General features: G+C 36.1%; 1 protein-coding gene across 5 annotated transcripts; it reads left to right on the top strand.

The window, feature by feature from the left end:
- Positions 1-2,892: 2,892 nt before the first annotated feature.
- Positions 2,893-9,908, top strand: LOC112514597 (auxin response factor 2B-like). 5 transcript variants are annotated; one of them, XR_003069423.1, is made up of 15 exons: positions 2,893-3,337; positions 3,436-3,551; positions 3,725-3,820; positions 3,923-3,979; positions 4,069-4,224; positions 4,312-4,396; positions 4,727-4,817; positions 5,040-5,204; positions 5,324-5,443; positions 5,577-5,652; positions 5,839-6,010; positions 6,092-6,482; positions 6,695-6,870; positions 7,715-7,908; positions 8,725-8,847. XR_003069423.1 is itself a non-coding variant. In XM_025121160.1 (15 exons), the coding sequence occupies exons 1-14, from the start codon at positions 3,214-3,216 to the stop codon at positions 8,867-8,869; spliced, it is 2,376 nt and encodes a 791-aa protein (XP_024976928.1). In that variant the 5' UTR covers positions 2,893-3,213; the 3' UTR covers positions 8,870-8,895; positions 9,755-9,908. The 5 variants fall into 5 exon arrangements, 3 of the variants coding, with proteins under 3 accessions (XP_024976928.1, XP_024976929.1, XP_024976930.1); XR_003069422.1 differs by having other exon boundaries at positions 6,092-6,870; positions 7,715-7,739; positions 7,843-7,908; positions 8,725-8,756; XM_025121160.1 differs by adding an exon at positions 9,755-9,908 and having other exon boundaries at positions 6,092-6,870; positions 8,725-8,895.
- Positions 9,909-12,064: the final 2,156 nt, after the last annotated feature.

Below are 12,064 nucleotides of genomic sequence, written 5' to 3' on the forward strand. Positions count from 1 at the left end.
TAGGCTGTCCAAATTGCACTGTATAATATGCTCTGAATTAATATGTTCTTGGGTTTTTTTTTGAAATATATATATATATATATATATACATGTATTAATTCAACCTTAATCTGAGTTTCTAGAAAAGAAAGAGTGTAAGCAATTGAAATTTCATTCTAAAACCCATTTTTTTGGTCTTTTCATGGCTTATGATCTGTTAAATTTGTAGTTTTCTTTATTGGTTTTGAGTGTTTATCTTAAAACTCAAGTTTCTTGGTTCTTTGCTTTTGGTGTAAATCGAACACCATTTGTGAAGTCGTTTAAATATGTTGAATTTTAAATATATTGAATTTTAAACTGTCATACAATTTTTTTCATCGATAATATGTAATTGGAACCATAACTCTTATTTATTCAAACTGTATTAATATATGAAGACCAAGTGTAATCTATATCATCGTTAAATCTTATCTTATAAAACCAGTGGAACTTAAAAATCGTTAAAATTCATGGCTTCCGCCGCATTGCGCGGATACACAACTAGTAATTAATGAATTATGATAAAATATCATAAATATCTCAATCATTTTATAATATTAAATTAAAATTGTGCCACTTTTATTGAATCATGTACTTATGATTTTTTTTAGGGGAGTGCTAATGGCACCCCCTTTGATGTCAGAATCAGGTCATTCAAGCATTGAGAATGTAAAAAACATATATTGATGTTGATGTATGTGAGAAAGAAATTCATGGATAAGGATGCATTAAGCAATGCATAGGGTGCATTTAGCCCACCCTTTTTTTTTAATATACACAAATAATAAAAATTAATTTTTAAAACAAGCAGATTTATTATTTAATTTTAATTAAATATTTAATGGTTTCTCGTCGACTCATTAATTTATTGCATATCTTTGTCCAAGTTGCATTCCCGTTCCTTCCAAGGCTGCAAGTCCCCCGGTCGGGAAAGCGGAGTCACTGTTATTGGCCGGTTTGAATAAATCGGAATTTACATTTAACCCCCTATACTTTTCTATATTTACTATCTAGAGTGTTTCTTCTCAAATTTATTCATATTACCCCCTTTAGTCTAAATCCTTCACATTTTAATCCTTTTTTCTACCTATGTTATATCGATTTTTTTAATGAGCAAATCACTGGGAGGTTTCTTTCTAGAGGGTGTTTGTCATTGCTTATTTGAAACAACTTATGCTTTTCTATAAAAACACTTATCAACTTATTATAAGTCATAAGAGTTTAACTTTTTCAAAAACTCCTTATTACCGGTTTGGCACCGGTATAAGTTGTTTATCCAAACACTCAAAAGTGCTTATTATCGTTGTCACACCGGAACAAGTCAATACGTTGTTTTTATAAGCAATCCCAAACACCCCTTAGTATTCCAACATACCATTAATTCATTATACATAAAATAATAAACTTTTTTTTTTTTGGGTAACTAACGGTTTTTGGTTTAGTTTACACATCCGACTAATCTATTGTGCGATCACAAACAGTTTGGAGTCATCAATGAATCTTTGTGGCCACAGAGGTTTTGGCAGTGCGTACATGATACACCCTCTTGAGTGTTAATCAGTGCGTCACAACCAAAGTGGTTCATATAAGAAGTATCTGATGAATCTGATTTTGTTTTTCTCTAACTATATGATTCTGATGACAAGATTGAAATCATTTTTTTCAGTTTAATGAAAAAGTAAGTTCGATATACAGTAAGTTAGTTTCTTGAAAACTGGAAAACTATCATTGGAAAACAGTTTTTTATACGATAGCCGAGGACGAGGCGGTACCAGTAATATTTGGCTCGAGACACATTTTATCTGGTAGCTTTTTGGATTCCCATCTATAATTTGGTAAGTTATAAGCTCGTTTTTTGAATAATTGTTTCATATAGCTTTTTAATAACCTTCATGAGCTTTTTCCACTATTTCATTTATGTTTTGTGTTAGATTTCAGTTATTTTACATTGTCATCCGGTTAATCTGTTAATGTCTTACTTAAATCCCGACTATTTTTTTGTTAACCATGTCTAGGTCAGCTTGTGTGCACCTCGACTAATCCTTGTGACCCTGAATAACAGTTATGAAAATCCTCTGTTAATGGACTCGAACCAGTGACTTCTGAGAAGAATACTCAAAGACCCAACCCACAAGGTAACAACTAATTTTTCAGCCAACAAATATTCCTGTTTAACAATCATCCAAACTTACGAAAGTGAATTATCGGACACTTTCATTTGAGAACCCATAAAACCATGATAACCTTGAAAACTGGTGCGTCACATGCTATTTCACATGATTTTTGCTGTATAGGTCTTTGATTTAATGTATTGATTAACACATATTTATTTCACAATATAACTATTTTTATACTTATAAAACAAAAAAATATACAATTAAAAAGTTTTACATTGTAAACCAAATATATAAAAGTTTTACATAAAACGATATCAGTTTTCACAGTTATCGCAATATATATCGTTTTCGTTTGGTTATGGCAAGTAATTTTTTTTAATTAACCTGAATATCCAACTCGTTATGCAAGCTGACTAATCCCAGGACGACCACCTGTTTTGCAGATAGCTTAAAGTTACCGCATTTGAATCTCTGTGACCAATTTTTTTTATTTATCTTTAGATTTGAACCTAAACCTCTTGATATTTTTGATGTTAGCTAAAACTCAAACCAATCAGATTTTTGACAAGTAAAATACCAACCATGACCAAAACTGGTCCCAAAAGAAGAGAAAATTCCATTGGTTATGAAACCGAGTGGTGACCAACCGGGAACAGCCGGTGACCAACCGGTGGTGTTAGAATTAGGACCCGCGAATGAAATGATTGCACTAGCAGTTTTGACCCCTCTGTCTCTCCAAAAGCGTTCTCTCTCTCTCTCTCTGAATTCATCAAAATCTTCTTTGCTCAGAAAAAGAGATTTTATATTCTGATTATAGATGTCCAATTGATTCTTCACAACATAAAAGATTCACCAACCGTGTTTTCTGTGCGATTTAACCATAGAAAACTTGTTGATTGTGTTGAAGATGGAAGGATTTGGTGTTTTCTGGAGCTATATTCCTGAGTTTGATGTGTTAGATTGAAGATTTTTGTTGTGATTTGAGTTGATTGATTGCTGTTGAAGTTGGAGATTTAGGGGTTTTGTTGAGAATCAAGGAATTGTGTAGATGTGTTAAGAGAGGATTTCATCGACTAAAATGACATCTTCTGAGGTTTCAAGTAAAGGTAACAGAGACACGTTTTCTTCGTCTTGTTTTAGTGATAGAAATGACGGAGCTGCTGATTCGAGAAGTGGCCTGGCTATTTCTGGTGCCGGTAAAGGTACTTTTCCGGCGTGTTTATCACGGCGAGTGATTTTGGGGTTTGGTTTATGTGTAATTGATTTTGATTTTTTTTTGTAAATATGTTTTTTTGTGTAGTTGACGCGGATTTGGCTCTTTACAAGGATCTATGGCGAGCTTGTGCCGGTCCGCTCGTTACAGTGCCTCGCGATGGCGAGCTAGTGTTTTACTTCCCTCAAGGACACATTGAACAGGTTTCCTTTTGTACAACTTTGCAAATCTGGTTTGGTTATTTCTTATCTTTTGTGTTAATTTGTGAAATTCTCTTGTTAAGCACTAATTTCTGAATTAGGGTTTTGAAAATGTTTGTTATCGATGATTCTTTGTATCTGCTTGTAAGAATTCCGGTTCAATTTTTGTCTGTTAGGTTGAAGCGTCGACCAATCAGGTGGCGGAACAACAGATGCCGATGTATAACCTTCCGGCTAAGATACTTTGCCGTGTTGTTAATGTTCAGTTGAAGGTACACTTATTGAAGATATAGAACCTGACCTTGATTTTATGTTGCTGTAGAGAGTTATGTTGGTTTGTTTAATTAATATTTCATGGATGTTTGTGTGTGTAGGCAGAACCAGATACAGATGAGGTGTTTGCACAAATTACTCTGATGCCAGAATCAAATGTGAGCTTATCTTGAATTTGACTAGGCCAAATGATGTGTATCTAGTGTTTAAAACCGTGCATCTTCTTACTAAAGTTTTATGATGACAGCAAGATGAAAATGCGGTTAAGAAGGAACCAGCACCGCCTCCCGACTCACAGTTTCGAGTGCATTCTTTTTGCAAGACGTTGACTGCTTCAGATACAAGCACCCATGGTGGATTTTCGGTTCTTAGGCGACATGCTGATGAATGTCTTCCTCAATTGGTTAGGATCTTGCTTGAAAGGGTCGGTCTTTTTCTGGTTGGTTCATTTTTAATGTTGGTGATCAGGGTTTTCTTTTGCTTTGGGTAGGACATGTCAAGGCAACCCCCGACACAGGAGTTGGTGGCGAAGGATCTCCATGGAGCCGAATGGCGTTTCAGGCACATATTCCGTGGTAATTGCTGAATCTGGTTCAATGCTATATAAGCAGCTTATCTTGATATTTGGGATATAACTAAATATAAGGTGGAAGTGACCAACGGTGAATGGAGTTTTTGTAGTCATTTCTTCATTTTTGACATGATACAAAGTGGACACAAAAATGTCGGTTAAATGGCCGTTTGGAGTAGGAATCTTGAGATATTCATTTAAACGTTATGTTTTTCTCAAGTGAACGCGGTGTTACCAAATTTCAATTGAAAAATGTTTGTTTGGTTATTAACAAAGTTGCTTGAATGACATATACCTCAAGCTTTCTGTAATAATACGTGTTTGTAAATGGCAGGACAACCGCGAAGGCATCTTCTTCAAAGTGGTTGGAGTGTATTTGTTAGTTCTAAAAGGCTTGTTGCTGGAGATGCTTTTATATTTCTAAGGTAATGATCAATTACATTTGTTGACAAAACCAAACCAAACCAAACCAAACCCACCCAGTATATCCCTTTTGAAAGTAGGATCTGGGAGAGGTGGGATGTATGCAGTCTTGACCTGTAACCCCCAAAGATTAGAGCGGAATTTTGTTGATCATCCGTGTAAATATTATCGATTTATTTCATGCCCTTCTTTCTTGGCATTTGATGTGTGAATGGAATATGCAGAGGCGAGAATGGGGACCTGCGTGTCGGAGTAAGACGCGCGATGAGACAGCAAGCAAACATACCGTCGTCTGTCATATCCAGCCATAGCATGCATCTTGGAGTCCTTGCAACAGCTTGGCACGCCATTAAGACCGGAACGATGTTTACAATTTATTACAAGCCTAGGTATGTTATATGGAGTTGTATGCTCTTTTGAGAGAAAAACAAAACAGTGAATATTCTGTTTTGTGTTATATATATATCTCCCATTTTATGGTAACTGATTTACAATTTAAAATTTATAGGACTAGTCCGACAGAGTTCATTGTTCCATATGATCAATACATGGAATCCATCAAGAACAATTATTCTATTGGGATGAGATTTAACATGAGGTTTGAGGGTGAAGAGGCTCCGGAGCAAAGGTATATAATTAGTTAATTTAATATGCTACAAGGGCTGTATATAATTTCTTTTCCTCAATAATTGTATGGAGTTATTTGTCTTCGTGATTGTAAAGTTTCATGTTTTAACACTATAATTTGTTTTGTATTGTAGATTTACGGGAACTATTGTTGGGATCGAAGAGCGTGATCCAAAAAGGTGGCCCGAATCTAAATGGAAATGCCTGAAGGTATTAGTATTCTTGTCAAATCGACCTTTATGATTACCATTATAGTTCAAAAACGAACCAAGCAGACCCAGTAAATCCCACTTGTAAGTACGTCTAGGGGGATTGATATACGCATTGTTGACGTCTACTACCCCTAGAGCAGCTATTTCACCGTCATAGATCCTAACATTTTGTATGCTTCTGTAGGTACGATGGGACGAGACTTCTACCATTCCCCGTCCAGATAGAGTTTCACCTTGGAAAATCGAACCTGCACTTGTGCCGCCTGCAATCAATCCACTTCCAGTTCATAGACAAAAAAGGCCTCGGTCAAGCATGTTGCCTTCATCCCCGGATTCCTCTGTTCTTACTAGAGAAGGTACCTAAAATACTATAAGTTGTCTGATTTGAGGCAATGTGAATTATGAATTTTGTTTTTTTACAAGTTTACTTTTTATAGGCTCATCAAAGATACCTGCAACAGACCCTTCACCAGCAAGTGCATTCTCACGGGTCTTGCAAGGTCAAGAATTATCGACCTTGAGAGGCACTTTTGTGGATAGTAACGAGTCAGATTCATGTGATAGGCCGATTCATTGGACACCTTCTGTAATAGATGACGAAAAAGCTGACGCAGTTAATGCTTCTCGACGTGGGAGGACTGGTGAATCCTCGTTCGCGGATCTATTATCGGGGTTTGGGTCCAACAATTGTTCTGCAAACGAATTCTCGACACCATCCAACGAAGGAAAATTCAACTTGCACCATTCAAATCCATGGCCCATTATGCCCTCGAGTCTTTCCCTCAGCTTGTTGGGAGGCGGCATGAAAAACGGTCTTCAAGATGTTAGGTACAGTGCATTTGATCAGTACTCTGTTCATCCTAATCAAAGGGGTGGACGGATGCCTCCACCACTTTCTTCTTATCTTCAGATGTCGTCTTCTCACTTGAGTGAGGTGATGCCAAAGTCTCAATCGGTTAAACAGAACGAGATCATGAGACCAAAAGATGGGAACTGCAAAATATTTGGTGTACCCCTTGCTGGTAACACAAATATATCAGATGCAGCAGCGGCAGCAGCAGTAGGGCAGGTGCAATCACAGCGGTACCTCACTTTTGATTGTGATCAAAAGTTCGAACAATCCAAGCGTTTGAAAGTTGCGGATCATTCAGCAGTTGGTAAAGAGCAGCATTTGCAGGCGAAAGTCCAGGGTGTTTCTACAAGGAGTTGTACGAAGGTATTGGTTTAGTTATCATCTACTTGTATTACATTGTCTACTTGTACACCATTAAGTTATTATATTTCCTGATTACTAGTTCAAGAGGGAAGTTCAAGAGAAAACCCCCAAACAATGAAAAACCAAGGAACACCCTCATAACCATTCACTAGTATGGTATGCACATGTGCATACGAATAATTGAAGATGTTTCCTGGTTTCTATGCACGTGTGCATACCGGGCATGTTACATGCAAATTACCTGTATGCACATGTGCATACTGTTAAGATGAATGGTCATTAGGGTGTTTCTCATTTCTTCAATTTTTTGCGGTTTTCCCTTCACCCTACCGGTTATATCACATATCTTATGGCCTGCCTGCATGCACTTTAGCATTGTGCACAATCGGGGTTGAGGTAAGGATATACTAGGTTCGTTCAGGGTTTGGTTTTGTTGGGTTTTTCTCACATGACTCGTTATTGTTCTTCTTGAAGCATATAATATTTATATACAGGACCACAAGGGTTGTGGCGTAGTGGTTGAGATCCTGGGGCATGTGGTGGAATATCCCATCTGCCTAGGGTTTGATTCCAGCCGTACACAACAATTGTGGCCTCTGAGTTTATCAGGGGTGATTTCTTGCAGTCACAATTTGCCGGATTAGTCCGTTATAGCCACGGACACCCTTCCAAAAAAATATTTACATACAACAAAACTCACACACTCACCTTTTTTGAGCTCGAACTTGACCTCTTGGGAGGTTGGGCGCTACTGGTAAGTGGGATACTGCTGGGTCAATGACTCTTTGGTAGACTAGGATATTGTTGGTGGGTGGTATTGAATCGTAATGTGCAATAATTTCAGGTTCATAAGCAAGGGATTGCTCTTGGTAGGTCTGTGGACCTCACAAAGTATAACAACTATGATGAATTGATTGGTGAATTGGATGAGTTATTTGAATTCAACGGTGAACTAAAGAGGCCCGGCAACAGGAATTGGCTAGTTGTTTATACGGATGATGAAGGTGACATGATGCTTGTTGGAGATGATCCGTGGCCGTAAGCATTTTCTTAATAACTGTGTTTATATATATATACACACACGACAAATAGTCACACATAGAGATAACCAAAAATCGACCCCTGTCCATAATTTTCTTTTCATAACCAGTCCCGGTCCCAACCAAAAACCCTTGGCCCGGGCCCAAATTGTTCCCAAGTTTTTCTTTTTCCAAAAGAATAATTTTGAACATATAAAAAATATAAAATATCTTCTTCGATTATTTTCTATTTTTTTTGACAATATTTTATTGAAATACAATTTAAAATCTCTAGTTGCATTATTCAAATACACTTTAAATATTTATTTGAAGTCTTTTTTACAAAATATTTCGTATATGTTTTTATAATTATGATTTTTGAAATATAGTATTGAATTAAAAAACTTGAAAAACTTCCAAAACTTCCAAAAGAACTTGGAAAACTTAAAATAAATTTGAAGATTTTGGTAAAAAAAACTTGAAAATCTTGATATACAATTTATAAGAACTTTTTTTTGTAAAATCGGGCCTATGTATACCCTGTCCTGGTGCCATAACCGGGGCCGGACTGGCCTTGAATTTTCAAAAACCATAACCGGTTACGGACCATTGGGCCAGTCCCAATCAGTTCTGGTCCTAGGCTGGTCCTGTGCCGGGGATGAACCCATTTTAGCAATCTCTACTCACACATACTCCTCTCCTTTGGTGAAGATTTGATCCCATTGTGCCAAGACCCCCCCCCCCCCCCCCCCCCTTTTGTCCTAAGCAGTTTGATATTGTTGATTTTGTATTTTCAGAAGGTTTGTGTTCTTATTGTGGTGTGTTATTTGTTTAGGGAATTCTGTGGGATGGTTCGGAAGATGTTCATTTATACACGAGAGGAGGTTCAGAGGATGAATCCCGGGACTCTAAACGATGACAATTCATCAGTAGCGGAAGGCATGGATGAAAAGGATACAAGGAAAAACGAGAATGCATAAGCAACTGCTTTCGTTCGTACGAGTAGGTAAACTTTCTGTAACTTTTGTTGACGTTGATGTAACAAGTACGGATCCATAAATCTTTTCAAGCGGACCACAAAATAATTAACATAATATAAAATAAAATCAAATATTAATTATGAATGAGATACAAGCGGTTTTTTGCAACACCCAAATCGTTTTTTCCTTCTTTTCCACTGATGTTATCAAAATTAAACGAGAGCCAAAGGGATATTATCCCTCCCTCTTTAAATTCGCCCATGGAGTCTGCATTTGCATAATTAGTGGCTTTTTGATTGGTTTTTCTTTATGGCAATAAAGTTGTCAGTGTGGGTTAAATTAATATGTTTGTATAAATTGAGAAGGTTTTTTCATAGATGAAAGGACCGTGTTTTTTAATTGGGAGGGACGGGTTTGGAAAAACTTGGCTTTATGCATAGAACTTTCCTTAAAGTCAAAAGTACCTGGAGGTCCCAGGTTCAAATCCAAGGAGGAATAAGAAACCCCTTGTGGCCACGGAGGTTCAAATGCGGTGACTCCAGGCTATCTGCAAAGCAGGTGGTCACCCTGGGATTAGTCGGCTCGCATAGTGGKTTGGATATCCAGGTTAATCCAAAAAAAAAAAAAAAAACTTCCCTAGAAGCTTAATGAATAATCCATTTTCTATATCATTAAGCTACTACCAAACAGTCATGCATAGCTAACCAAATAAGCTCATTAAGTTGCTAAGAAACTGACCTTAAGTATCCACTTTCAAAAATGTCTAATTTATAATTCTATTCTTAATTATGAGGTGAAAAAACCTTATATTTCATTTAATTAATTAAAAAAATGTAATAATTATATATTTATATGATATTGATTTATGGAATTTTACTCTTACAGGATGATGTGGTAGGTGAATTAGAAGAGAGAGAGCATAGCATGATATCCAATTGGGAACAAGTGAAATAAATATGTGAAGATAAGATGATGCTCCAACTTCTGCCACCCTTTTGGTAATATATAAATATGTAGAAGTATTTTTCAATTTTGGAAAGCTGGAGCTGATATATATATATATATATATATATATATATATATATATATATTTAGTATATGATACACAAGATAAATGTAATATGGAAGATTATTGAGGTGAGGATGATGGTCTGTCTGTATAGAGGTGTTTTTGCATGCATGTAAGAGATTATATGTGAATGAAGCCTGAATCTTACTTTTACCACTTGTTTTTATTATTAGATTTGTGTATAATAATATCACTTGTTGAATGGTTTGGTGCACGTTGTAACACAGTATGACATGTTTATGACGCGTTATTTTATTAGGCATGGTTTTCTTAACTTCTTTTTAGAGCATATAACTTGTGGGATAAATGATAATTATGCACAACGCTTGTGACTTTGGACGAGAAATAAAGGCTTTGCAGCAAGYGGAGTTGTACCGAAATTCCATTTTGCTGGCATACGAGAAAAGTCTCTAGACGAGCGTGTTTGTTTGCTAGTTTCTTGATCCTGGAAATCTTGTTCTTAGAGTCATGAATAAAGTGGACTACCTAGCGACGGAGTTTGGGACCATTCACCCTTTTCGTAGAAGCCCCCCCTTTTTTTATTAACCTAGATATATCCAACCCGCTATGCGAGCCGACTAATCCTAGGGCGACCACCTGCTTTGCAGATAACCCGGATCATCGCATTTGAACCTCCGTGGCCACAAGGGGATTTTTATTTCTCCTTGGATTTGAACCTTGGACCTCCACGTATTTTTGACATTTGGAGTCAAGTTCAAACCAATCAGGCACCACCCTTGTGGTTGGTAGAAGCCCTCTTTCCCATACGCAACGATGGTTCTAAGCAAGATGAATAGTTTATAGTCGACACAATGTCAGCGAAATCCCTCCGCTTAATATCTTTAGTAAACAAACATTAAAAAGAGACATAAGAGTATCCACAATGAAAGTTCTTGTTAAGGTTTTTGTTGGAGTTTTTATAAAAACCTCCACTGTGGGATAAATGTATTTTTATAAACCCATGTGATTGAATAAGAACCCGGGTTCTTGTATACGCTTTTTTTTTTCTTAGCCATTTTATTTTGTTTTATTAATCTATAAAACAAAATAATAATTAATTATCATAAAATTAATTTTTAATTTTGTTTTAGTTTTTCATTTTTCATGTATTTTTATATGTTTTTCAAAAATCAAGAAAGCTCTGAAATGCATCCAAATTCTCTATATCTCCGACGTTTTCCTACATTTCACAATATCCTCAAATTTTTTCAAATATTATTCATTCTCCAATTTTAATCCTCATCCTTGATATTAACAAATTAAAATTAATATAAAAATTTTAATAATTTTATAATATATACAATAAACTATAAATAGAATTAGATTTTATAAATAAAAAATTAAAAGTGGGGTTTTTTTAACCCCATTATGAAGTTTTATTGACAATTTTTTATTAACCTGGATATCAAACCCGTTATGCGAGCCGACTAATCCCAAGACGACCATTTGCTTTGCAGATAACTCGGAATCACCGCATTTGAACCTCCATGGCCATAAGAGAATTTTTATTTCACCTTGGATCTGAATCTGAGACTTCCTGGTACTTTTGACTTTTGAAGTCAAGCTCAAACCAATCAGGTACCACCTTTTTGGTTGACATTTTTATTTTTTTAATGTGACAAAAAATATGAAATATAATCAATTAATAAAATAAAGTTTAGTTATTCTAAAAATACAATATATAGAAAATGAAAATTAATTTGATTCGTTTGTAAGAACCCACATTGGTTGGGGAGGGGAATGAAAGTAGCATTACAAGGGATTGAATAACTTTTCCATCAGATACATTTTAAAACCATGAGTAGGACTATAAACAAACCAAACGAACACAAACAAAGGCTTGTTCATGTTCTTCGTTTAACTTAACCGAACGAACATGAACGGTAAACGGACGAAAATATTTGTGTTCGTGTTCGTTCATTTAGAAATAAGGTGTGTTCATGTTCATTTGTGTTCTTTCGTTAAGAAATCAAGTGTGTTCGTGTCCGTTTATGTTCGTTCATTAGCATGCTAAACGAACATAAACGAACAGGTCTAAACTAGGGGTGAGCATAGGCGGGTACCCGCCCTTTTTGACAGGAACCGGAACCGGCGGTTCTTGAGATATTGGATCCGGAACCGGAACC

This window comes from Cynara cardunculus (genome assembly GCF_001531365.2).
Source record: "Cynara cardunculus var. scolymus isolate 2C chromosome LG 6, CcrdV1, whole genome shotgun sequence".
Taxonomy (NCBI): Eukaryota; Viridiplantae; Streptophyta; class Magnoliopsida; order Asterales; family Asteraceae; genus Cynara; species Cynara cardunculus.